At 46.8% G+C, this 27,269-nt stretch overlaps 1 protein-coding gene across 1 annotated transcript in view; it reads left to right on the forward strand.

Moving 5' to 3' along the window:
- CORO1C (coronin 1C) overlaps positions 1 to 27,269 on the forward strand; it is a 544,511-nt gene that overhangs the window by 502,212 nt on the left and 15,030 nt on the right. Inside the window, exons 4-5 of the mRNA XM_069081521.1 lie at positions 13,348 to 13,470; positions 25,870 to 25,999. Of these exons, the coding sequence (XP_068937622.1) occupies positions 13,348 to 13,470; positions 25,870 to 25,999 (253 nt within the window). The remainder of the gene's footprint in view (positions 1 to 13,347; positions 13,471 to 25,869; positions 26,000 to 27,269) is intronic.

Consider the following 27,269-nt stretch of genomic DNA (forward strand, 5'->3'; position numbering starts at 1 on the left):
CCCTTTTATCCTCACCACATACCTGTGAGGAAGGCAGGGGCCTGGGGCTGCTCTCACTCTCATTTGATAGAGAAGCTAGAGAGATGAGGCCCTATCTGTCTGTCTGTCTGTCTCTCTGTCTCTCTGTCTCTCTCTCTCACACACACAGAGGCACACTCCGGTTGAGCAGATACTGGATCTGTGGGGTTTGACTTGTTTGAAGCTTATTTAGATAATTCACATGATGCTGGTGCTAATGAGAAGGTTGGACTAGATATCATCTTCCAGGGTCCTTCCATTCTAACCAGAGTGTCCATTTAGGAACCTTAAAGTTGCTTTTAGAGGTAGCACTGTGAGGTCTGATGCTAATGTTCCATGTCCCAGATTGTGTTTATTATTATTAATTGCAGCAAAGCAAGCACCATAAGGTTTGCCGAGCATTTTACAACATTGTCTCATTGTATACTCACGACAGCCCTGGGACATGGGCTCTATTATTCATCAGCCTCATTTTACCATCCAGGAAACTGAGGAAAATGGTCAAGTGATTTGCCCAAGGTCATAGCGCCAGTCTTACCTGGCAGACCACTTAGCTGTAGGTTAATTGATTGGAAATCTTTTTTTTTTTTTAAAGCAATCCAGGTTAAGTAACTTGCTCAGGGTTACACGGCCAGTTATTTCTGGGTGTGGTGCTGAGTATCTGAGTATCTGAGCCCAGATTTGATCCCCAGGTCATCCCAACACTAGAGCTGGTGCTCTTACTCTCTGAGCCACCTGGCTGCCCCTAAGCAATCGGGGTTAAGTAACTTGCTCAAGGTTACATGGCTAGGTGTTTCTGGGTGGGTGCTAAGTGTCTGAGCCCAGGATTCGATCCCTCAGGTCATCCCAACACTGGAGCCGGTGCTGTTACTTGCTGTGCTACCTGGCCGCCCCATTGGAAATCTTTTAAAAGGCATTCAGAGGGCTTCATTATAAAATTAGGCACGAAGCATCCTGGTGATCTCCGGGTTCTCAAACTGTCTTGGCCAGTTTTTTAACCAGGTTGTGCTTGTGCCTTCTTCTTGTAAACAAATTTGGAAAGAATTGGTGATCTCATGGTGGCAGCTTTCCCTCTGAGGCCACTTTCAGCATTGGGTGGTTGACAAAAGATTTTGGGTTTTTTTTTAAAATACCCCTTTTTTGGAAATCTAGGACTTCCACCATCCTGACTTCAGTTCTCCAGAATCAAAACATAATTTTTAAGACCTGGAAAGGCCCCTCAGGACCTTCTGGAGAGACCAGGGGTCCTTAACTTTGGACTCTGTGAACTTAAAAAAAAAAAAGTATTCTGACAACTGTATTTCAAAAAATAAACTTGGGTGGCACAGTGGATAGAGTACTGGGTCTGAAGTCAGGAGGACCTAGTTCAAATGTGGCCTCAGACTCCTAGTTGTGTGGCCCTGGGCAAGTCACTTCCACCTGTTTGCCTCAGTTTCCTCATCTGTAAAATGAGCAGGAGAAGGAAATGGCAAACCACTCTAGTGTCTTTGTCAAGAAAACCCCAAGTGGGGTCACGGAGTCAGACATGACTGAAAAGTTACACAACAGAAAATTTCAAAATAATGGGTTTTCTTTGGAATCCTCTGTATTTTATTTTTGCATTCACAGACTGTTGTTAGCGGGGCTCCTGGGCAGGCCCCATGCAGTGCAGGGGGTCAGAGCCCGCCGAGCCTGGGCTTCTTGGCCCCGGCACCCTCCTCGGCGCCAGTCTCCTCTCCTTGGCCCAGACCATGGGGCAGCCCATTCCTCAGGCTGCATCCGGGCCGGGGCCGCAGGCCGGGCACCCCTCCCCCCGCTCCCCCACCCCGAGCTCTCCTACGCCGGCTGTAGTGGGGGGCACCTGGAGCTCTAACCCGACGGTGGGGGGGGGCGGGGCGGGAGGGCGCCGGGCGAAGAACAAGGATTTCTGAGTCAGCGGCAGCGTGGCGGAGGGGGCTTGCATTTTCTCCCCCTCCCTGTTTACCCTGACTGGGACCTCGGGGTTCAGGCTGAGCCCTGTGCCCTGGGGTTGCTTTGGATCCCCGGGGATGGGGGTGGGGCCTGTGCGGGGTTCACTCCCGTTGCTCTCCCTGCCCGGCTGCTGCCGCTGCATTTCCCTGATTTGTCTCCCAGCTCTCGGCACTGCGGGCTTCTGCCAGTGGTTTTTACCTTATATGGGCATCAGGGCTCTGGAGCTGTCAGCATCCCAAGTCGTTGCCTCCCATGGCTTTGATTGGCCACTGTTGGCCAGGCCCAAAGGATGGGCAGATCTGGGGGGCTGCTGGATAGAAAGGCCACTGAGTCAAGTGCCGGCCATGCTTAACTCTTTCGGGCTTGGAGAGATGCCAGGTTGGGTTTGTGCCTAGAGGCAAAAGCCTTTGAAGCACAATGGTGATTGAAGCACTGGCCGACTAAGATTTTTGCTTACTCTTGGTATATTTCTTGGGTGAACAGGTTTTTGAATGTAAAAAGCTCCTCCTTAGAGCCAAGAGTTTAGCGGACGGTTACAAATGCATTTTTGCACCCATATCTTGTTGGAATTGCTGTCCTATAAAGCAGTATGTGGCATCTGTTTCCATCTTATGGAGGACGTGGTTCATTCAGTACACAGAAAATTGTGCCAAAAGGCTAGGGCTCCCTCCTGCTTTGTCCTGGGGAAAGGTGACTTCCTCTTCCGACTCATCGATGAAAGAATGGGCTTGTGTTGGGCATAGTGTTAATTATTCCGAAGAGCAGCTGCTGCCCCTGAGAAGTGGCAGAAAAGGTTCTCCAGGCAAGGCAACTGGGTTGCTCAGCGGTAAGCTTTGGGGCAGGTGTTGCTGGACCAGGCTTTCATTATTTTCTAAATAAAAGGCTTGAATTGTAATAATCACCGAGGTTCTTTTTAACTCCAAGACACCAGAGAGCAGGTTGATAGTTTCTTTTTTTATCATTTGGTATTTCTCTCTTCCCCCTTCCTGGAGGCTTGTGGTTTTTTGTCCTAAGGCTTGTGGCTGCCAAACCTTAGAAAGAAGGAGCTCTTCATTTGTGGAGTGCTCCCAGCTAGAGAAATCCCAAGTTTTGGAGCAGTTGTAGGCCTGCCTGCCTGCTTGATATAGTCTCTTGTTTTCTTTTCCTGGCTTAGTATCGGACGCTTTGTCTTAATTTCCTGTTTTTGCTCTCAAGTCTGGAGATCTGTGGCCAGAAGCTAGCTTCCAGTGCATTGAAAGCAGGGAAATTTTATTTTGACTAGGTTCCTACTTTTTTGTTCCCTGTTTTTGTTTGGCCTTGATAAGAAGGCATCTGTGTGTGTGTGTGTGTGTGTGTGTATGTAAATAATGTGCAGGAAAATAAGACCTTCCTTTTTCATAGGCACATTAAAGCAGGGAAGTTAGGAACTATCACCTTGTTCTAGGCAATACTAGTTATTGTAGAATCCAGGTGAAGTTGGGTAGGGAGAGCTCAGATAAATGGCTGTAATACTGATGAGCTTTATAATATCAGCCCTTGCCTGGGGCTGATATGATGGGCCTGTGCAGTTCTGTTTAGGGGACCCAGATCTTGTAGGGACCTTCTTCCTTCCCCTTCTCCTTAGTTGTCCAATCCTCCTACAGCATGGGGAAACGACATCAGACTTGTAGGTTCTAATCTCAGTTTCGTCACTTCTTAGCCAGCGGTCCACTTCCCCTCCCTGGGCTTCAGCGTCTTCATGATATTTGAGGGTTCTCAGATTTCCTCATTGGCGCCTCTCCTCCACAGATGCAGATGGCAGCTCCCCCTCTGCAGCTTGCTACATAGATGGTCTTTGGGAATATTCATTTTTATGTGCTCATCTTGATGATGTCCCTTTCTGATGGTTAATTAGGGGGATTCCTGGATGACAGACCCATGTGGATGTAGTAGGGCCTGAGAGAGTTTGTGCTTTGACTAAAGAGCCTTCAAGAATTCAGATTCACAGGATTCAGATTCAGCCAAGTGCTGCTGCAGCCAGCCTTCAGCTGGACTTCTCTCTCTTTACTTGGGCCACCAGTTTCAAAGGCTCTCAGAGGCATCAGATGAGACAATGTTTGCAAAGCATTTTGTGAATCATGAGGCCATGACGGCAGGTTCTGCCATGGGCAGGAAGCCTGGATTTGCTCTGCTGCTGATTTGGGGGTGCTCTGTTGCTTTGACTCCTAGGAGCAGGGCCTGAGAGCCAGCTCAGAGCTTCTCAGAGCCTTACTGGAGTTGAGCATGACCTTTGTTAGTATGAATAGTACTATAAGAAGAAAAAGGATGTTGGAGAAGGAGGAAAATCAACTTCAATAGACATCCTTTGGACTCCTTTGAACTTGGTACAATGTGAATGGAGCCCTTATGTTGGAGCAGAAATTTTCTCCTTATTTCCGCAGCACATGTTGGCTTGCTGTTCTCTTTGTGAGCGCCTGAACAATTCTATACAATTTATGGCCCCAAACCGGCAAAGGCTTTATTGTTGATACTTAACAAAAGGCCCCAGTTTGGTGTATAGTTTAACAAAGTTAAATTGAAATTTGGTCGGCCTCAGTGACTCTGGAATCATCAGCTGTTCAGAACATCAGAATTTGTAAGAAAATGGATCCATCTTTCTTTCACGGATCCAGGGTAGAGGAGCAGTTCAGAGATTCTCCAAATGGGCCACACTTCTGGAGTTGAGCTCTACAAGATGACTTGTTCCTTACCCAGGAAGCGGTGAAGCCCAAGGGGGCTGGGGCAGCTTGGCCTTTAGAGTGGCTTCAAGAGGGTCAGGTATCGGGAGCTCCTAACCTTGGAAGCATACTGGAAGAAGGAAGTGGAGTTCCAGTGGCCTGGCTACAGAAATGGATTGTGGAAAGGGATTAGAATCTTTTGTCAGAAATAGTTGGGCCTTAAGTTGCTAAACCTGCAGGAGACAAGAAGAGGGTTCCCTGGATGGTAAGTATCAGGCTAAATTGTTTGGAAGCTTTAATGTTGTCACTTACCAGGAGTATCTTATTACTTAAAAAGTAGACTTATTGATAATCTTTGTTTTTATATTGCCTAGATTTCCCCTTAGGTCCTTCAGAACAGAAAAAAAATCAATAAAATCTTCTCTTGAAGGAACTTGTAATTGCATCAGTGTAAATTATTCCTGATCCACAATCTGGCAGTGTTTTCAGACTAGCCTGTGGCAACATGTGGCTGTCACCCAGCGCCCCAGATTCCCATCATCCTCTTGGAATGATCCGCCATCTTATGTGAGAGACATGTGCATGTCTTCATGTCCTGTCTTGAAGAGTGGCTTGGGACAGTGATCACTTCTATGGCTATATGTCTAAGTTAGTGAAGACATCATCAGTGATCTCAAAAAGCAGATCCTAGCAGACCTTCCAGCAGAAGAGATCCTTGGGGAATGATAGTCATTATATATTTGTATGCTTTGCTGGTTCAGCACAGGGTCAGATGCAGCTGTTCACAGGTTGTTGGGGCTGTGCTGATTCATGGAGATGAATGAAAACAGTTGGAGTCTTGCCTTAACCTGTTGCAGGGCTAAGACCAGGCACCCTGAGTCCTCCACAACTATGGTTCCCGCCTTTCTTAGCTTTGCTGATTCCCTTCCCACCCCCCCACCCCCAACAGCCTTGCCAGCTGGCTGGCATACCTGTACTTGCCAGCTCTACCTTTGCTTGTATGCCTGTGTATTGTGTGCCAGAGTGTTCCCTCCCTCACTATCAGGTGATCCTGCCCATTCTTTGCCGTCATTTCCACTGATAAAATCGTGTCTGAGGTTGAAACTTTTTCACAGTTTCGAGGGGTTGAGAACTTTATTGTAAACTATATTCAGAGACAGTTCTCGCCTTATGTAAGTGGACCATTCCACAGGCCTCTAAATAAAATCAATTTAGTGTAACGTACATATTTGTCCACTGATGTGGGGGGGGGGAAGAAGGGAGGGAAGGAGAGAGGCAGGAAGGGGGCCTGCACATGTTTTAAGGACATGTGGGGGTTGGGGATAGAGAAGCAAGAGCCAGGAGGAGGAATATGTGCAGATGGGGACAGACATGGGAGGGACTGAAGACAGACACAGGACAGATGGACAGAACAGGGCAAAGGTCTCTATTGGCTTGGGAGGTCTCAAGCCAAGCCTGGCTTGATTGCTCCATTCTTCTGCTTTCACATGGAAGATTTTTTAATGGGGGGAGGGAATGCCACGGAGCACCAAGCTGAAGGACAGGAGTGGAGAGAGAGCATAGAACTACCATAGCTGGTACTTTGGAACAAGACTTTCAGAATTCTTTACATAAAGTTGCATTTATGTCATGCAAATGTATGTAAAGTGAGCACTGTCTGTTTTTAGTAGTCGTGGTTGTGAGGAGGTAAGGCTAGGGCAGGCCCAGGGTGGTAGCAGGAGCCTGGGGCTGAGGATGCAGGCTCCTGTGAGGCCAGTCGGCCTTTCTGGGAACTGGCAGCCCTCTCCTTGGCATCTGCGCCACGTTGTAGACATCACCACATCCGGGCAGCTTTCTTCCCTGCCTCCAATTCCAAAGTAAACCCAGCTCCGCTTAACTGTCTTTGCATGTGACCAGTCTTGTTAAAGTATCTGTCTCTAAAAGTTGCTCAGTGAGCTTTGGGTGTTTTCATTTTGGTTTCTGGGTTCAGAGTTTCAAGAACTTTGAATGCCAAGGAGATAGCCACAAGTCCACAGAAAGGTTTCTGTCCCTATGGGCTCTCTCTGCTGTCAGCAGTCCCTTCCTAGTGCTCAGCATGGTGCTTTGCACACAGCAAATGTTTAATAAATGCCTTTTTGTTCTCTTGCATCTCCCATCTTTTTAGTTACCTGTATTCAAGAGCTGTAGTCACTGGGCTTGGGAGCTGGAAGGGACCCCAGCCACAGATGGCCCTCCTCCTTAATCACACACACGCATACCCAGTCTCACAGGTGCAGCTAGTAACAGCCGGCCTCAGCCCCTTGTCTTCTGGCTGAGCAGCTGTGCTGTTTGTACCCGAGAAGCTGCATGATCCGATCCCCCCTGAGATCAGGTTGCGGCACACCAGCCAGGCCACTGGATCTGTCCGATAACTTTTTACAAGCCACTGTTGCTGACCTTATTTCCATTCAGTCTTGAGCTTCTCTCGGGCAATTTCTTGACTCAGAGCCATATGTGCCTTTCTTTTTCAGTGGAGGGTCTGAAATGAAAACCATGACTATCTTACAGAAGCTGTTTTTTTCAATGAGTGATTTTTAGCTAAGAAGTAAAGTTGTGTCTGGGCAGAGGACCATCTGTCAGCGGCTGAGTAGAGGGTGTTTGCACCTTGGAGGGCATTCCACAGATTCTGTAATGCAATTCCTATGTGGAATCTGGATCTGAAAGGTCTTCCTCTTCTCTGCATTTGTGTGGAAAAGCAGATCGGGCTCCTGTTCCTGTCATTTCACTTGCTAGTCTTCTAAAAACAACACTGGCTTGTAGGGTTCTTAGCCCTTTCCTTTTTAGGTCAGCTGTAAATACAGGCCTGAGAGAGCCTGAAGTCATTTGACTCCTATAATTGTTTTGTCTCCCAGGAGTCTTTACATAAACCTGCATGTTGAAAGCACTTTGATCAGTGCAAATTCATTTCTGAGAATAATCTGAAGGCTGTATCTCAGCCTCTTTGTGACTGCACTTCCTTACTTTCCCTGTTCAGCTGGGAGGGAGCCCTACATCTGCTCTCAGGGCTCCAAGTCCATGTGTCTGTCTGCTACTTAGTTAACTGAGTGACCTTGGGTGAGTCACTGAAGTTCCACGAGCCTCCATTTCCTCAGTTTCTTTGGCTACCTACCTTATGCCGTGCCTTTGATAGAGTTGTGGGAGAGCTGGGGTATAAGGCATTTGATAGAAGTGAGCTGGCAGAAGCATATAGTTACTGATGCTTAACATAGGGCAGACCTCATCTCTGGTGGTGGGGCGGTCACTCACCTTGGAGTCAGGAAGAGCTGTGCTAACATCAGTTTCCATGTTTGTAAAATGGCGATGATAGAATTGCACCTGTCAGGTGATTGTGATGATCAGATGAGATAATATGGAAAGTCCTTTGTAAAAATCAAGTGCCGAGGAAATCCTGCTGTTGGTATTGGTTCGAGGATGATGCAGCACTTTAAGGCCTGCTGTCTCAGTGAAATAAAGGAGATTGGTTTGGAAGAAACAGAAGTCACCCTGTATGTAAATGACCCTAAAATAAGCTGCTTTTTAGGGGGAAAACTTCTAAAACCATTGGCAAGCCCTCCATGAATTCGCCTTATAAGCTAAGGCTGATTTTGCACTTGCTGTGATTGGCCATGTAGAGATTTCAAGTAAGTGACACCTGGTTCTCCCAACACATGCCAGTGTCTGTTTCAGAGGGTGGCCCTTTGGAATCTCCAGAATTAACCGTGGATGCCTTGGTAGTTACTGGGGGATAAAGAAGGATTTGTCACGGTCACCATGTGAGATGTGCCATTTCCTCTGAGCCTGCCATGAATCCATACCCTAGAAATGCTAGTACTCCTAGGTTAAGCCTCTGTAGTGATTTCCTTTCACTTTGAGGGGGTCCTGAGTCACTCATTTGCCCAATTCTGCATTTTTGTGCCCATTGTTGACTTAATGAAATGAAACTTGTTATGGTAGAGAGGGCTGGGCTGGGCTGGGCAATGAAACATTTTGCATCGAATTAGGACATTCAGTTCCTGACTGGACCATGTAATTTATTATAGAGGTAGCATTGTAAAGAGATAAAGGAAAGAGTTCTGGACTTGCTGGAGCCTCAGTTGCAACATTGGTAAAATGGGAATCACAGGGCTTAGTGCTGGGAGGGAGCTTAATTTATCCCTTTCATTTTATGGATTAGGAAATTTGAGTTCTAAAAAGGGGAAATTTTGGAAAAAATGCCATGGGTTTAAGAGAGTTAGCAGAATGAGGGTCTAAGACACTCTTAAGAGCTGGCTCTAGGAGGGTGCTCTGCTTCTGAATTTTGATCCCACCCTTGTACTTGTAGGACCTGCACTGGGGAGGTGATTCAAATGTTACAGATATGTAAGAGAGTGTCATTGTTGTTATTGGCTCTGTCACCATCTTGTGCCTCAGTTTTCTTATCTGTAGAATGGATGCTTCATTAATAATACCACATGTAAAATTGCTTCTGTAAAACTGTAAAGTGCCATCAAAATGTGGGATGGGGACCTGTCCTTCCTAGGGGAGAATAGAATTTGGGAGGAATGATCAGATCAGTTATTCTATCACATCTTGAGTATGTTTTCAGTTTGCATTTCAAACCCATATTATGTCTATTTTTTCCCTCCATTTAAATTTTGAAATCTCTCCACCAACAAACAGTGGAAACTGTTTTTCTTGGGCAATATAATGCTCCTTTTCCCATTTCATTTGTTTTAAGAATTTCTGAGGACATCACAGCCAGAGGAAGCAACTGTTCTCTGAATATTCTCCTTTCTAAGCACGGACTTTCTGTGTTTCAGATGGCCAGCTGCCAGTCCTTTTTTAACTCCACTTTTCCTGGTCCTTTACTCCAACCCTCGGGTGCAGCAGAGAGTTTTCTTCCTTTTACAGCCTGGTTTAAACGGTCAGTTCCAGTTTAGACCTTGGCATTTGTCCCAATGCTTTGGCAACTAGTAGGAGGGGAACAGGTGTGAGATAACTAAGGAAAAGACATCCAGGCCTCTAGTAAACTTGGGGCCCTGGGATTTTCTATGGTCCCTTTCCCCAAACAATAATAACTCTTGTTCATAGACCTTCATGTTTGCACAACACTTTCACTGTATTTTAGCAGAGGCAGGAGCTTTCTGCTGGGCCTGGAAGACCTGAACGCTGTCATTTCCTTGCTCCTGTATGATCTTGGGCAGATGACTTTGATTTATAAAAGGAGGAGCTGGATTGGGATGAACTCTCCTGACCTGTATCTACTGCGATGACTCCTGGGCTCCTGGGTTTTCCTGGCGCTGTTCCCTCCTGGTTCTTCTCTCTGTCTGCCTGCTCCTGGATCTCCTTGGCTGGGCCCTCAGACTGTTGGAGGGCTTCCCCTCCACTCTCTTCACTTTCTCTCTCGAATTTGCAGGTAACTACATTCCAACCAAGTCTTTCCTAGCCCCTGCTGGCATCACCAACGACCACACGTTCGGGCTGCATTACCTAGAGACATCTCAGATTCAGAGTGTGTCAAACCAGACTTGTTTGCCCCACATCTACTTCTACCAAACTTAGCAGTGCCCGTTGAAGCACCAGCACTGCTTCATCTTCTAGATCTGTCACGCTGGCACTGCCCTCACTCCCATCCGTCCCATCAGTCACCAGCATCTCAGGCCTGAGCCCTCCCCCTCACCTTACTAAAGCAGACTCTCATCCCCTCCTGCCCAGACTCATGAGCGAAGATTCTTGAGTCTCTTCCCCACCCCAGTCCATCCTCCACTCAGCAACCAGAGTGACTTTCCAACACTCAGCAGATGCTAGTGCTTCCTGTAACCTCTGGGATAACTAGAAGCAGGGGCCTTTAAAGCCCTTCCCACTCCCCACCCCCATCTTCTGTGTGCCCTTGGGCCTCGGATGCCCCAGTCCCTGCTTCTCAGGCTTCCTTTACCGTGTGTCTCAGGCATCACCACCAGCCCCAGCTGCTCTTGCTTTCCCTTACCTGGTGGTTATCTTGCCTAGTGGGTATTCTTAGACACATTGTCTCCCCTGTAGAATACAAGTTCCTCCAGAGCAATGATGATTTCTTTATTTGTACTTGTACACAATTTAAAAGCTCAGTAAGCTCTTACTGTATGTTTGCTGATTGATTGACCTTGGTGACCCCTTTCTGTCCTCTTGATTTTCTGATTCTAATCTTGGAACCTTGTCAGATAGTTGATGTAGGTATTGTCCCCCTTTACAGTTGACATGCATGTTTACAGCTGACACGCATATCTCCTGACTCCCGGGCTAATGCTTGGCCTATGGTGTAACGTTTCAGACAAACGATTTGGGAAAGCAGTGACTGATTTTTGAAACAGAATTGCCCTCCAGCCACAAGTGATGGCACCTGCTGGGATCAGGAGGCTTAGGAATCTGTGACATTTGGCCTTAATTGGGAGAGCCCCTGGGAGCCAGGGCCCCCAGGTTTTCAGAAGGGGGCAGATTTGTTCTCTGCTCTGGTAGTGGGAAGTAGTGCAGGTCAGAGCAGTGGATCAGGGCCCCTGCATTCCCAGTCAACTCAGAGAGGGAGACACAGGATTTTCCCCCTTTTAAAATCATAGAAAGGGTATTCATGTTCATTTCTAAATGAGAAAAACCTGGATTTTTTAGAAAGTCATTCGTTCATGCTACATTCAAGAAAACTGTTTGGTGAGATGTTCTTGTTTTTGAGATGCTCCAGAACTGATTTTTACCTGAGAGATTCTCTTTGTAATTTCAGTAGCTTCATCCTTCTACCCATCCAACATCACTTGATCTCTATCCGATATTCAGAAGCCCTTAGTCAGTCTTGGCTCTATTCTGAGTAGGGTGTTGGATACTGGGAAGTACAGAAAGGCCAGTGGATGCAGGGGAGGCTTGCCCTTGGGAAGATTACCTGGTTCTTTGGAAGAGAAAATGCAAAAGAACAGCCCCTGGGAATGGCTGAGCAGACCTAGATGGTTGAAGGTGAGAGAAGAAGAGGATCGCTGTGGAGTAAGGTTGGCTGTGGACAGCTTCATGGAGGCTTCTAGAGTGATCGCTGAATTACTGATAGAGTGGCTTCTGTCTCTAGTCTGGGCATGGCCCTGGTTTGCCCAGGTTGGCCTGGTTGGCTCAGTCTTCTCTGCTTCTAAGGTGGTGGATGATCCATTGTTTTATCACAGAAATATGGCATGAGACCAAATCTTTTCCATGGAAAGGGAGCATACAGTTTAGGTTGTTAAGTGTCTCTCAAGAGAATGCTGTGCTGAACATGTTTTGAAAGGTTTTGTCTTAAATAGGATTGAGTATTGGAAGGGATGGAATGAGGCTGGCAAGGCCAGGCCAATCACTTCATATTTTAGGAAGTTTAATACCCTGCTTAAGGTCTCAACAGAACCGAAATTTGTTGGAACCAGCAACTTTCCAACACACTGGGCCTTCTGGTAGTTGGAGGAATAAGGGAAGTGGTCTGAAGCTAACTGAATTTTGCCTTTAATTGTGAAATGTTCTGTTTGAGAGATAGCCGACCACACTGGCTTCTGGAAGTCAGGAGGCCCAAGGCCTTGTTTTGTTCCTCTGTGAATTGAGGGCTTCTAGGAGATGACTCTTTCCTGCTCCAGTATTCTGTGGATATGTGAGTGTTCTAGGAACATGCGTGTTGTGCTTCTGCTTTGGAAATTTTCCAAGCGGCATTTTTAAGTTGATTCTATATGTTACGTTGCTTTTGTAACTTTAAAGATATGTTGATTAGAGAGGGGGGAGGGGTAGATAGAACTTTTAACTGTAATTAAAGTTTTAGAAATTTTACTGGTCCTAATCTCCTGACAATTCCATTTGGTTCAAAAGCACTTGTAATGTTAGAAGAAACCATTGTGACTAAGGGCCCCTTCTTTTTCTCTTCCGGGATTTAAAAACTCATTGTCCTGTTTCATGGTTCATTAACTGGACTTGACAATAAATATGCAAGTTCAGGATACATTTCTCTAACAGGAAGTAGATAGGCTAGCTAGGCCTGGTCTTTGTCCTTTTGAGTTAGACTATCCCCTTTTCTCATACACTCTATTCAAAACTTGCATTCCTTTACCTCCCAATTACTCTGCCTACCCTATGTATCTAGCTAGGAAGGGAGAGCTTTAAGGAGATCAGAGTTGGCCTTTAAGGTAGTTAGAATAAATTGTGCTTGAACCATCTCCATTCTTCTTAGGCTAAGCATGGTTGGTTACAGACCTCTTTTAAGATGCAAATAATTGCAGGGTATAGTATGTTATCAACATAATATACCTTAATGTGGATTCATTGACTACATCTTTCTGTAGTACTGAAGGTAGGATTGGGGGGGGGGGAGATGAATGGGAGACTTAGAAACCTGGCTAGCCAGCAGGCCCTAGTCTCTTGGGGCCAGAAGGAGTGATATCCCTGGTGGAAAAACGTGGGGACACCACTTGGGGTCTGGTGCAGCCTCTGGGGTTTTTATGTCTTCATAGGAGAATCTCATGAACTGAGGATTTTGTGAGAATCATGATGGTTTCTGTAGTGGGAGTTGGAAGTGCTCACCTGTTGACATTTGCCATAGCTAACTAGCATGTCTGCCTCAAGTATTCCCCAGGCCTTCCCACAGCCTGATCTGCCCCCTTTAATTAGAGTTTTTACAGGTTTGGGCAGGGGGAGGGGCAGATGTGTGTGATGGGAATACAAAATAAACACTGTCTGTAATACATTTCTCTGTCTTTTGCCGTAGACTGGTAGAATCGACAAATCCTACCCAACAGTATGTGGCCACACAGGACCCGTGCTTGACATCGACTGGTGTCCACACAACGACCAGGTCATTGCCAGTGGTTCAGAGGATTGCACAGTGATGGTGAGTGGAAAGCCAATTTCACTGCCTTAGGAGATCATTTGTGCTGACCACAGAGGCCTCTGATGTGGGCGCCTTATCTGCGCTGCACATCTCCTTTGAGTTGAAGCCAATGACCATATTTTACATAATTATATCTTTGAATAATGTGAATTCAGATATGTACATGCAGACCACTGTGTTGGGGCTCCTCATTTTCACAAATTGGGACCTGACAGCCATAGTGCCAGCGAGCCCACTAGGAGCCTTGAGGATGCCAGGAGAGGACATTTAGAGATCTTCCTTGGCTAGAAACAAACACCAGCCTTGGGCACCTTTTGGTTTAGATAGCCCCAAGAAATAAGAAGGAAATGCGGAGCTGTTATCTCAGATTTAACTTATAGTAGGGAAGATTCAAAGATTGTTGTGCAGGGAAAAGAAGAAGACTGATTTCATTCAGCAAATCAGAGAAACCTTTATTAAAGGACCTACTGTGTACAAGACACTGTCCTAAGCACAGGGGACAAAACAACCAAATGTGCCCTTGAGAAGCTTACATTCTGTTGCTAGTTCCTACACACTGTCTTGTGGGTATGTGTGTTATATTGGAGTGACTTTGTGTGGATTTTTTAAAAATCGACTTTACTTTCCTCTTTCTAAAACCCTTCATTTTTATGTGGGTCCCTGAAGACATGGTGTTGGTGACTTGAGGAAAGGTATAGAGATTAGAATGGATGGAGTCAGGCTAGGCCAAGTGAAATTCCACACTGACCAGTGTGGGTGAGGGCTGATTTCCTGCCCCTCCCCCCTCCTCACAGTGGGTTGTGGATGTGGGAATGTCAATAGAAGAGAACAGGTGAGCGCTGTGGTGTGTTGTGGCGGGAAGGGCAGAAGGCCTGGGTTAGAGCATCACCAATTCCCACTTGCTGTGGGACCTGGGAAAGTCATTTTCTCAGGGCTGGATGGCATTCAACCATCTTTTCCCAAAACAGAGTTTTGTTCACACAGTAGGGCAAGGGTCCTGCAAGAACATGTTGATGCACTTGATATCTTTCCAAAATCGTAGCTCATAGGACTTAGATCTGGAAATGGCCCTTAGGAACCATCTAGTCCCACCTCATGATTGTATAGAGGAGGAACCTGGGACCAGAGATGTGGGGGGGGCTGAACAGAGCCTTCTCCCTTCACAGCTGTGGGGTTTAATGTGATAATATTTATTCAATAAAGCAGACTTGCATTGTGAAAGTTAAAGAAAATCACTGGTTCCAAATTTCCCCAATTTCCATAGAAGCATAGAATTTTAAGAGCTAGGAGAGGTCTAAGAGATGACCCAGGCCAATTCGCTTATTTTACAGGTGGGGTGCTTGAGGCCCAGCAAATCGCCAGGACCCGGACCAGGCAGCCTGCTGGTGTCCAGGGCTCCTTTATTCCTTGCCATTATGTGCTTCATCATTTCTTGTTCTGAATGCAAAAGCTAAATAAAAATTCCCCTGCTTTTTTTTAAAAGACATCTCCTACCCCTCGGCCCTAGAGGTATGTGTACATATAGCTTCTAGCATATATTTCACGCCACCCAGGGCTCCCTGCTGCACTAGGTTGCCAGGTGTGTGACTCCAAGACTCATAGTTGGTTGTCTGTCACCCCTTTAACATTTTGCAAGTTCCTTACTGGTTTGCTTTAATTTTTGAGAATGCTTGTTGGAATCATTTAGAGTAGGCAGTAACAGATAGAGAGCCCAGAAAGCTGTCATAGGAGCAAGTGGGGGGAGGGCATGTGTGCGTCCTAGGGCCCAGGAGTGAGGAGACTCTGTCCTCATCTTGCCTCTAACACTGTAGCTGGTGGGCTGTGACCTCGGGCAGTTTCCACATCTGTCCAGTGGGGTCCTCAATTCTCAGAGCCCTCACTCACCTCCAGTGTTGTTGAATATGACCCCCTCACAAAATGCAGTGGAGAGGTGCCCCTGTCCTCTACTTTGTGTGTGCAGAACCATACTTGTCCTCACCGGGCCTTATGGGTTGAAATCACATTGGACACAGACCGAGGAGTTCCTTTGTTATCTTGTCCATCCATTTCTCTAATGGAGTATTTCTAGAATGACTCCACCTGCGGTGAAGGCATGCCAGCCAAGGCTGCTGCTCCCTGGAAGACCATTTCTGTTTCACACAGGTCCTTCAAGGCAGGGTTCTGCTAGCTGCAGAGAGAAGGCCTAATGGAGCCCCTCAGTGCCCAAACCGGGCCGAGCTGGAAGAGAGCTTTTGCCCTCGGGATGGTGGTGAGGGCCACCCCCCCAAGTGGAGAATTGTACAGTTCGGAGTTGGACTCGCTCATTGGATTTTTGAGGAATTCCATTTTTTTTTTTTGGTCTGGAAAGGGTTTTGTTTTTGTTTTTCTTCTTAGCCCTCACACTAAATTCTAACTTAATTACTTACCAGTCGTATGCTATCACTGCTGTGGCCGGAAAAAAGAAAGTTTGTTGCTTAATATTGAAAGTGAATACTTTAAGAAAATTGTGTTTATTTATAGTTTACAAGATTTTGAGATATAGATTTTCTCCCTGTCTTTCCCCTACCCACCACCCCAAAACAGCGATTCCACTGTATACCCCCTCCCCCAATCTGCTCTCTCCTATACCCCCTCTGACTTTCTGGCAGGGCAGGATGGATCTCCATCCCCCAGTGCCTGTGTATGTTAGGAAATGAATACTTTTAAAAATGAAATACTTAGCTGTTTCTTCACTGCCCCTCAGAAATCTAGAACTCCGTAAGAGAGGGGTCCCTAGATTTGCCATTTGTGTTCCTTTATTGCCTTCTAAATCTGTGCTTTTTAGCTTCATTTTAATTTATTAATTTATTTATTTATTTTTGCTTTTTTTTTTTTTTTTGAAGGGGGGGAGGTAGGGCAATTGGGGTAAAGCAACTTGCCCAAGGTCACATGGCTAGTTTTTGCATCAAGTGTCTGAGGCTGGATTTGAACCCAGGTCCTCCTGACTCCCAGGGCCAGTGCTCCACTCACTGCACCACCTAGCCACCCCTTTAGCTTCGTTTTAATAAATGTGAGAACAAGTGATCACTTTGTAGCAGTGTGTCTCAGTCAGAAAAGCATTTATTAAATACCTGCTGTGTGCCAAAGGCGACATTAGATGGCAAAGCAGACAGAACTCTGAATCTGGAGTCAGGAAGATCTGCCAGTCTCAGACACTTCCTAGCTGTGTGACCCTGGGCAAGTCACTTCACCCTGTTTGCCTCGGTTTCCTCATTTGTAAGATGAACTGGAGAAGGAAATGGCAAACCTCTCCAGCATCTCTGCCAAGAAAACTCCAAATGAGGTCACAGAGAGTCAGACATGACTGAAAACGACTGTGCCAGACCCTGAGTAAGCCCTGGGGGTGTGAAGAAGGCAGAAGACAGTCCCTGCTCTTTATGTTGAGCTGATGGCCCATTGCCTTGTAGTAGCAGATGCCCACAACAAATTCTAGTCCCTGAAAGGGCTGTGACTTTTGGCAATGGTGGTCATAACAGTTGCCCCACTGAAGCTCTTCCCTGCTGCCTCATGGGATGTGGAGGTGACCCAAAGGTATCAGAGGATGCCCTGGGATACAGGCTTATGCCCAGTGGCACCTACCCACCTGGCCTGGGAATGGCCTGCATTCTTATCTCAGGTCTTGTGAAGTTTGGAGAGGCTCACTCCATACACACTCAAGTATTTGTTAATGTCACATGAATGGAGGACTTTACGGTTGATAAAAGGCTTTCCTCACATTTTTAGAGGGTTTTGAAGTTTACTTGGCTGTTTCTTCACAATACAAGCCTGTGAAGTAGACAGGGCAAGGAGATCATTGGTTACCAGTGAGAGCAGTTTGGGTAGATGGATAGGAAGCCAGACTCTGGTGGGGATGGGGAGCTGCATCCATGGGTGGATCAAGAGATCAGGCAAAAGGGTATGTGTGCAGTCAGGGGGAGATTGAAAATTAGTGAGAGGACGTGTCAGGGACCAACCGGGCGGAATTGGATCTTCGTTTTCTGTCAGCCTCAGTTTTTTTCTGTGAGCTCTGAGGAACTGGAGGATTATGGGTGGTTTGAGGAAGGATGAAAAGATCTAGAAGAGCTGCTGTGATTGGGAGAGTGAGCGGATCAGAGGTGGGTGGGAAGGGGATTGCCTGGCAGCAGGGAGGGCCCAGCTGTCATTCTGTGACATAAACGTGCAGGGTAACCTTACCACAGTTTCCTGATTGTTCTTGAGCTCCATTAAGCAGTCCACAAAAGGAGCAAAATCAGTGGATGGTGGGGATCATCCCAGATGAGGCATGGCCAGTTATGATTTGACTTCTATACTTTTCCCACAGCTGTCCTCTCAGTCGATCTCCCAACAAGAGATATTTAGTATAGTAGAAAGAAAGGATCCTGGGGTCAGGAGACCCGGATATGAGTCCTGTCTCTCTTTTTGACCTTGAGCAAATCACTGCCCCTCTCTGGGCCTCAATTTCCTGTGACTTTCAGCTTACTGTTATCTGATTCTGTGAAAATCCCCGTTTTATGTGCCAGCACATAGTACGTGTGATATACATGGGAAATGACCCCAATAAATGTTGATTGAATGAACTTGAATATATTGTTGTCTTCACCTTTAAAACAGTTCTTTCAGTATTATTTGACAAGAACAATCCTGGAAATGTTCACATTGATGACTTAAATAGAATCCTCAGAATTGTTTCCTGGAATAACTTTTCTTTATCCTTCCTTCATTCGTGGGAATGGGGAAAGGGACAGAATGTATGTATATGACATTTCTATTCTGAGTTGTCAGTGGATGTTATGACTCCAGGAAATCCCAATCTAGCATTAGGGTCCTTGATTTCCCAAATTCAGAGATGCGGACCTGCCCTTCAGAGGAAGAAATCTTGTGGTTAAGTTAGGAATGTACTGACTTCTTCACACTTCAAAGGGAGGTTAGGAGGTTAGTGGACTGATCTGCAGCTGCTACAAGATTCCACATGTGGGATTCATTCCTCCTCCAATGGGGCCACCATCTTTCAGGATTTCTCCTTGGCTTCTCTTTCTTTATATTTTCATGTTTTTTTGGCTGGCAGGGTTAGTATAACATCCAGTGGCACGTTCACAATAGGTATTTTTTGGGAAAGGTTCAGAGAGGAAACCAGAGTCTATATACAAAGAGGAAACCAGACTCTGTTGGGCGGGTGGGGGGGGTGGGGGTGGTAGGGGCAGGGGAATCTGAATGGTTTTGTAGCCATTGAGCCAATCATGCTTAAAAATTTCTTGAGGATCCACTTGGAGGGGACTTTCATGTGTTTACTTTCAGTACTTTTCTCCTCTCATTTATTCCTCTGACCCTGGTGGCTAAAGGTGATGATAGTGACCCACCATGTCTGTAGAACATCATCTTAGAATCATCTTTTTCCCAAAATGGGAGGAAATTTTAAAAAATTGATTTATTCTTTGATTTATTTCTTCTGGCTCCCTGTTCTGCCACATGTTTTTTTGTTTTGTTTTTTGAGGGGTAAGGCAAGACAGTTGGGGTTAAGTGACTGGCCAAAGTCACACAGCTAGCAGGTATGTCGTGTCTGAGGTCGGATTTGAACTCAGGTCCTTCTGACTCCAGGGCTGGTGCTCTATTCACTGCACCACCTAGAGGCCCCCAAATATGTTCTTTAAGATGGGATGGGATGGGGGTACAGGTCAGTGACATAAAGCTGGGCCAGAGCCATGACTCTGACCTCATTTGCACTCCTCAAATTACCAGGGCTCATTACTTTTGGCTTCACTAAAGTAGAGCGAACAGAAGCTTTTGGACTGGAGCTGGAATGAGATGTATTCCGTAGTGAAGACTCAAAGTAGTGTGTTTGAAGTTGGAGCCAAATTTCCAGGAGGGAAATCCAGAACACTCGGTGTCCAGGCTGAAAGTGGGAGAGCGAAAGAATGAATGCTTGCTCTTGGTGTCCTTGACCTGCATAAATGTTTGCTCTTTGATTTGTGGGTGCCAGGGCCCTCTAGGAAAGAGGCAAAGGGAAGATCAGATTCTTGTCTTTAAGGAGTTTATAATTCAATATGTATAATGAGACAATAATAAATGACAAATATCAGAATTTAAATTTCATATAGGCTAGGGACTGACCGGGCTTGTGATCTCATTGGTCTATGGTCAATAAGCATTTATTAGGTGCCTGCTGTGTATGGGGTATGTGGTGGGGTAAGGGCCGGGGTCAGCAAACTACTCACCAAGGGCCACAATGGGCCTTACTTGTTTTTAATATGGCACACAATATAAGAATGGTTTTCACATTTTTAGATACAATTAAACTTTTAATTAAAATTACTTTTAGTAAAAAATGTAAAAACCACAGTTTGCATATCCCTGGTTTTTCCCACTGTCCTGCAGTTGATAGTCTTAGTGAGTGGTTGCCCCCAGTTCCATGGCCAGTGTAACTCCAAGGCGGTACTTGAAGAAGCCGGCCATTCCAGATTCTGGCTAGCTCTTGACCTCCTGACCGATTGCCTCTCTGAGGCATCCGGATCAGGCCTCAAGAAGTGCATGTGACAGACTCACCAGCGGGAAGACAGGTTTGTCCTGCTTCTTCCCTCTGCCTCAGTTTCCTTATCTGCCCTTGTACCTACTTCTCAAGCTTGTCGTGTTTCAAGCAAGGCAGATGTGGAAATGTCAATTGTTAACAGTTACTGTTGAAGTCCTTCTCATTGTTTTGACCAGGCCCTACCAGGCTAGATAGGCTCCAGGTCTGTGTCATTGGGCAGGAGGAGCCCTCCAGGGCCTGGATGTCAAGGAGTGGTGATCTGTTAGGGGGAGGAGCCTCCCACCCAAGGGACACTTCCTAGATCTTTGTGCACTTGTAGTGTGACTTCCATTGCTGTGACTTCTATAGCTGACAGCACGCTTTCCTTAGCGAGCCGTGGAGCCTTGTCCCCACTTAGAAGGTGAAGAAACAAGCCCAGAGCCGTGATTCGCCCTGTCTGTGGTCAGCACAAGTGGCCTTGCACCTTGTACATGGGCCACACCATCTGAGCTCTTGTCTTTCCTCTTGTCCCATGATGGCCCCTTAGTGGGGACAGAGATGAAGAAGCAGGGTCCCCGCTGTGAAGGAGGGCTTGTCTTTGTCTTAGGGGTTGTGTTCAGCACATTCTAGAGCTTTCTCCCTCTATGATGTCCCTCTTAGCTCTTTGTCTATTTCTGTTGGAAACCATAAGTACATATTTGAGAAACATAACCCATTTTAAGTACTGATTACTCTAGAAAGCCTCAGTAGCCTGCTCAGCCTGAGGAAGTTTGAGCACAGGGAAGTAGAGATGGGTAACAGTGGGCAGGGGCTGTGGCAGCCAACACCTGCACTCAGAGCCTGCCTCCATGGCTCCTCATCCTGGGAGAACAGCGAGGTTGGCGGCTCCTCACTGGCCTCCACAAGTCAGCCGCCCTCCAGCCAAGGGCTGAGCACCAGGCTCCTCCGCACTCCTTTAGAAGTGGTTTATGAAACTTATTGATGCCTTACAGTTTAATCATTTCTGTACAGCTTTGTGCCTTCTTGCACCTAGCTTCACCACACACAGCTTTGGAAGAGAAGTCAGTCTTCCAGAGATATCATGCCCTAAGTCTGCACCCTGGCAGCTTGAGCACCAAGAGGGTTCGTCATCTGTCTGTTTGAAAGAGAACAAATCAAAGTCCTCATAAGTACCTCTGACCCCACCTCCCAGTGTTTGGTATTGTGTTTTGTCAGATCCGTCTGCCAGGCCCTGTGTTCCCCTTGAGGGCCACAAAGAGGAAGGGGCAGCAGGCATGCTCCTAGACCTCCTACCCAAGAGGAGGTTTTGGATCATCCAAGGAGGGAGGCTGAGGAGACGTCATCTGAGAAGGTGATAGCTGAGATGGGCCTTGAGAGGATGGGAAGGATTGCGACAGATGGGACCCATGGGGAGAATGGAAGAGCCTGTTCGGGGCAGAGCAAGCCAAGCCTGAGGGACCTAATTTTTGTAGTTCATTTTCCTATGGGCAGCTAGGTTTGCTCAGTGGATAGAGTGCTGGGCGTGGAGTCAGGAAGACCTGAATTCATATCTAGCTCCAGACACCAGCAGTATGACCCTGGGCAAGTCACTTAACCCTGTTTGCCTCAGTTTCCTCATGTGTTAGATGAGGTGGAGAAGGAAATGTCAAACCTCTCTAGTAACTCTGCCTAGAAAATTCCAAATGGGGTCATGAAGAGTGTAGTAGCAAGCACCCTAACATACCCAGGATGGCTGCTAGCAGAGGTTCTTAGATCTGCTTTTCTAAAGGAAAAGCAACTTAAAATGGGTTAACAATCTTACTTTAATCAAACATATATCATTTTACTTAGTTCAGGGGGAAAAGTCAGCACCCTGAACTTCAGAGAATACAAATGAAGTTACAAGCAGACAGAGAAACAGATCGGCAGACAGGCTTCCAGCTGTCTGACCTTTACATCCATACCTAGTCAGTTACCAGAGAGGGAAGTACCAACATCTGGGATTTCAAAGCGGGGGGGCCCTCAACGCCGCCTAGAATCCCATCTGGCCAAATCACACAACTCTTCCCAAAGTGAGCCCCAAAGCAAAGCCTCACATCAGGGTATATATAGCCTTCTGGAACAGAGAATGTCACAGCCCTCTTGACCCACTGCCCAATCACAAAGCAGCAAGGTGTGGGCATTCCTGAAAAATAAGCCTCCTGCCACAGGCTCCATGTGACCACATTCAGCCTATTAGGGGGCAGAGTATATTTTCAAATCTGGGAAGGTTCTCAGAGTCACTTAAGCCTATCAAAGGGCCAAGGGGCAGGGAAGATCTTCACATTCCCATTCCTATAACAAAGTCTGACATGAGTCAGACACAGCATATGGAAGCCAGGAAGTGGAGTTTTGATCTGGGAAGTAAGTCACTGACGTATATGGTAGATTAAAATATAGGATGGTCCATTGGCATGCCCCTTCCAGAGAGTGGCACTGATTGACTTGATGGGGGAGGGAAGGAATGTGGCAGAGAAGGGGGCCTACCTGGGTGGCAGGCCCCTTGGACGGGGTCTGGGGTCTAGGGCCTGGCAGTCCTCATCGGGTGTACTAGTCACCAATCAGCAGGCCTAGGGAACTCCAAAAATGAGCAGATTAACCCCCTTAGGAAGTGAGGCCCTAGGCTCTGGACCCAAGGTGCCAAGCTCTGCTCTGCTCTTGTGTAACATTTTCTGTGACATGGATCCCTTTGATAGTTTCCTTCAGTCTGCACATCTCTTCTCAGAAGAGTGCTTTTAATTGTATGAAACAAAATAGATGAGATTTTAAAGGAAAACAGTTATATGGAAATGCCCTCATCAGAGAAACAATGATAAAGGTCTAGACCACAGATTAAGAACCTGACTTTACAGAGACTTGAAATTCTCTGAGTTGATCCTTAAAATCTTCAGGGTCAAGGGATTATTTTTTTATTTATTTTCACCGAAAAAGGGACTTTGACTGTATGGACTTGAAATGCAAGTCCTTTGACCTCCCCCTTTGTCCCTGGGCCAGTGCCTTTGCCTCCAGACCCACATCCTGGGAATCCTCAGTGCCATTTATCTGGCCTTTGTAGGTGGATAAAGGGAGGGCTGCCCACAGAGCTGGAGAGCTGTGCAGGGCGTATGGTTCTGCCGCCCTCTGGAGGGCACGGGGCGCCATGGCACTCGGAGCCACGTGTGTGGAGACAGGAAGTGCTTCCTGACTAGCCTCCGTGCTTTGATGAAGTCGCCTCCTTGTTCATTTGTATCCAGCTCTAAGTGACCCCATTTGGGCTTCTCTTGGTAGAGAGCCTGGGCTGGTTATGCCATTTCTTTTTCCAGCTGATTTTACAGAAGAGAAAACTAAGACAAACAGGGTGAAATGACTTGCCCAGGGTCATAAGGTAGGTAGTAAGCATCTGACAATTTTCCTGACTCCAGGCCTGGTGCTCCGAGCACTGGGGTGCCACCCAGCTGCCTGAACATTTGTTTTCTTCCAGGTGTCACCTTTGTCTTCAGACAAGTCTCATGGGGCAGTGCCCCCCAAACAAGTATCTTGGTCAGAGCCTCGAGCATAACAGATAGCCTGTTTTTTTCAAGGCCTCTGTGGCCCTCCTGAAACAATGGCCTTGTACTGAGCAGAATGTACACTGAAGTATTCCAGGAGGTCAGGACAGGCTCGATAAGAAATGCACTCTGTTAAGCTCCTGAGGTCATTGCCTTCCCACACCCCATGCTGTCCTGTGGGGCAAATGGTCTTTCCATTGTTCAGAGAGGGAAACAAAGTTGTGGTGACCAGGGTTACAGAGCTAATGAGAATTTGAACCTAGGGCTTCTAGCCCTCAGAAGGCCCTGCTCTTTGCTGCCTTTTGAGTAAGAACAGGCACAGGATTGGGACTTGGATGACCCCCCTCTGCCGCTCAGCAGCCTTAGTCATCTGTCTGTTTGAGCTTTCTGAAACCCCCTCAGTGGTTCATCTGCTACCTAAGGGGCAGCTTTGACACTGTGTGACATGTCAGTACAAAGGAGACTGCACCAGGAAACAGGCCTGGCAGGAGCAGAGGTGCTGCAGGGCCTGCCCAGCCTGGTGGTACTGAAGCGGCTTCAACTGAGGAGAGGGATGAGGAGGCCGTGGCAGAGGTACCAAGTCCCTGATAGTATGTGCTCGTTTCCAGGAAACGCTTTGTCTTAGTAAATTTGCTGGATGGGAAGAGAGGGAGAGGTAAAAGGAAACCATATTTGGTCTTGGAAATGAATGAGAAGAAACCCCCACTCTTAGGGTCACAGATGGCAAGTGGGGCCTGTTTTGCAGCATAGCTAGAATTTAGCTGTAAAAATGAGGAATCACATTAACTCTAGACTTTTACATTAACTCTAGACTTTTCCCACATTTTAGTGAGGGACTTTTTAGTTTAATGTTCACAAGAAAATAGTAGCTCCAGGGGTGGCCAGGTGGCTCAGTGAGTAAGAGCACCGGCTCCAGTGTTGGGATGACCTGGGGATCAAATCCGAGCTCAGATACTCAGCACCACACCCAGAAATAACTGGCCGTGTAACCTTGAGCAAGTTACTTAACCCTGATTGCTTTAAAAAAAAAAAAAAGAAAATAGTAGCTCCAGACGGGCCATCTAGTAGAGTGCCTCCCATCTGAATACCTGTCTCCAGACAAGGCTGTCTAAAGATAAAGAGATTTTCCTCAAAGGGAAGTGCCATCAGTCTGGAACAAGCTTTAGTTATCAGCAGGGTCTTTCTAGTGTCTACACAAAGTTGTCATGCTACCTGGAGCCTGTTTCTTTTTTTATCCCCCGGAAGCCACAAAACCTGAGATCAGTAAACTTGGAAGGGTGAGGTGAGGAAAATATAGGCCAGAGAAGGATGACACCTTGCTCACTTGACTGAGCGAGTGACTGGCAGACTTAGGCCTGAAACTCAGGTACCTGTGGCCTTGTGAAAATTAATGGTCCCTTTTCTCCTCCTCTATGGACTCCTGGTGCCTCATTGTGATGGCAGTGACCCTGGGGTCTTACAAACTAGGCCTTGCCTGGAAGCAAGCCTGAAAGAGTTTCCCCAGTCCAGTCTGTCTATTCAGTCAGTTAGGGTTTATTAGGCCTACTGTGTGCCGGGCTGAACTCATTTATTAAGGATCTGAGGGATTTCTCTTGAGGGATTTAGGGGTTTCTTTCCCAGTACCAGGCTACTTAGTGATGATCGTGATAAAAGAGCCCCCAAAACTAAGGCCTGAATAGGAGCTGTGATGTGTGTCAGGGAGACTCATGCTCAGTAAATCCTGGAGATTTCAGGTATCAGATTATAAACTCCTTGAGGGCAGGGACTGATTTTTTCTTATTTGTATCCCTGGCATATTAATTGAAGTATAAATAAGCCATACATACACTAGTGGTAATTTTATAGTAATTTCTTGGCCTTTGTTTAACTTTTTGTTTGTTTGCTTTTTTTGGAGGGCAGTTGGGGTTAAGTGACTTGCCCAAGGTCACACAGCTAGTTTTTGTGTTAAATGTCTGAGGCCGGATTTGAACTCAGGGCTGGTGCTCTATTCACTGCGCCACCTAGCCTCCCCTTTGTTTATCTTTTTTAAGAAAAGTCTTGTTTCCTTAATGTTCATGAAGGATGCACAGTGTTACCTACAGGTGTGCGATTATGCAAGACATGGGGGATTTGGCCCCAGCTCTTCTTTCATGAAAACAAGCCTCCAAACGTGGAGCTTTTAGCTGAGCAGAGTGCTCTTATGTAATTGCCTGACCAGCAGTAGATGAAGCAGGAAGAGGCCTTGGTGCTTTATAGGCCACATTCTATGGTGGATTTTAAAAAAACAACCTCACCGTGTTGTTGCCTTACTAATGTGCTCAGGATGTTCTGAAAAGGGTGGCATTGAGTGTTTCTGTTCCTTTTTTCCTTGTACAGGTATGGCAGATTCCAGAAAATGGACTCACTCTTTCCCTGACTGAACCTGTGGTGATTTTGGAAGGCCATTCGAAGAGAGTTGGCATTGTGGCATGGCATCCAACTGCACGCAACGTTCTGCTCAGTGCAGGTACAAGCAGTCCCTGCTGCTAGCGTTCCTGGCCGCCCTTTGTGGGCATCAGGATGCTGAAGGCTTCCTCTGACCATTCTCCCCTTCTGGCCTGGGCCCTCCTTGTTGGTCCACACCTCTAGTCCAGGACAGCACATTAAGCTGCTTCAGGTCATTGAACAAAGCCTTAGCACTCTCAAGGACACCCCACTGCTTCTTCCATCATTGCTGAAGCAGGAGGCTGCATAGGGCTGAATTTCATGGCCACGAGCAATTGGTCTTCTGGTGGCTCCCCTCCCTGCCTGCAGGCCTGTGTTCAGAACCTTTCCAGCCTAGGGGAGCGTGTTGCTCTCCTGCTGACACAGTCTACTAATCTAAGGGCACTTCCAGTCCACCATGAGACATTGGAAGAGGAGCCTTCGTCATGATGCTCAGGAACTCTGCACCGTGTGAAATATTGACAGTGTATGCAGGGTAGTTAGGAGTGCCTGCCATGTGCCGGGAGACAGAGACACCCTAAGGGAGCCCCCAGTCTGGTAGGGGAGACACCATGCTGGGGGAGCTTACATCCTCTCAGGGGAGGTGGCTTGGACATCTCTAAGTAGACACAGAGGAGATGCAAAGCTCCTCAATACAAGGAAGTTTGGGAGAGGAGGGAGAGCATGAGCAGGGGCATCAGGAAAGCTTGGTGTAGAAAATGGCATTCAGGATGCATCTTTAAGAAAGAGAGGGATTCTGGGAGGTAGAGGTGAGGAGGCAGGGCCTGAAGGGCAGCTGCTCTAAACCAGGAGCAAGTGCAGCCCCCTGCAAGAAGAAATGAAGGGGCTGTGGAGTCAAGAGTGTTCTTTCCCAGTGTGTCTTATGCCCGCTGTGCTGCGGGCCTGCTTTTAAGTACCACCACCCCTTTTAGCCTTCCTGCCCTGAATACATGAATTTTTGTTTGAATATTTTTTTGAGATCTTTGGGGGGAAATAGTGTAAGAGAAAAGTGTGTAGAATAAGTGCTGACATTTTTATAGCACTTACTATATGCTAGGCACTGTGCTAAACCCTTGACAAATATGATCTCATTTAGTGCTTATAGCAGCCCTTGGAGGTAGGAACTATTATGATCCCAGTTTTATAGATGAGGAAACTGGTAAACAAGGTGAAGTGACTTGCCCAGGGTCGCACAGCTAGTAAGTATCTGAGGCCACATTTGAACTCAGGCCTTCCTGATTCCAGACCTGCCTTCTGTCCATTGAATCATGTAGCTGCCCCTGACCATACAGGAAACTTTCCCTCATTGAATG

The sequence above is a fragment of the Petaurus breviceps genome, unplaced genomic scaffold, assembly GCF_028583685.1.
Source record: "Petaurus breviceps papuanus isolate PSGF00001 unplaced genomic scaffold, PetGlider_PUasm1.0 99, whole genome shotgun sequence".
In the NCBI taxonomy this organism is placed as follows: domain Eukaryota; kingdom Metazoa; phylum Chordata; class Mammalia; order Diprotodontia; family Petauridae; genus Petaurus; species Petaurus breviceps.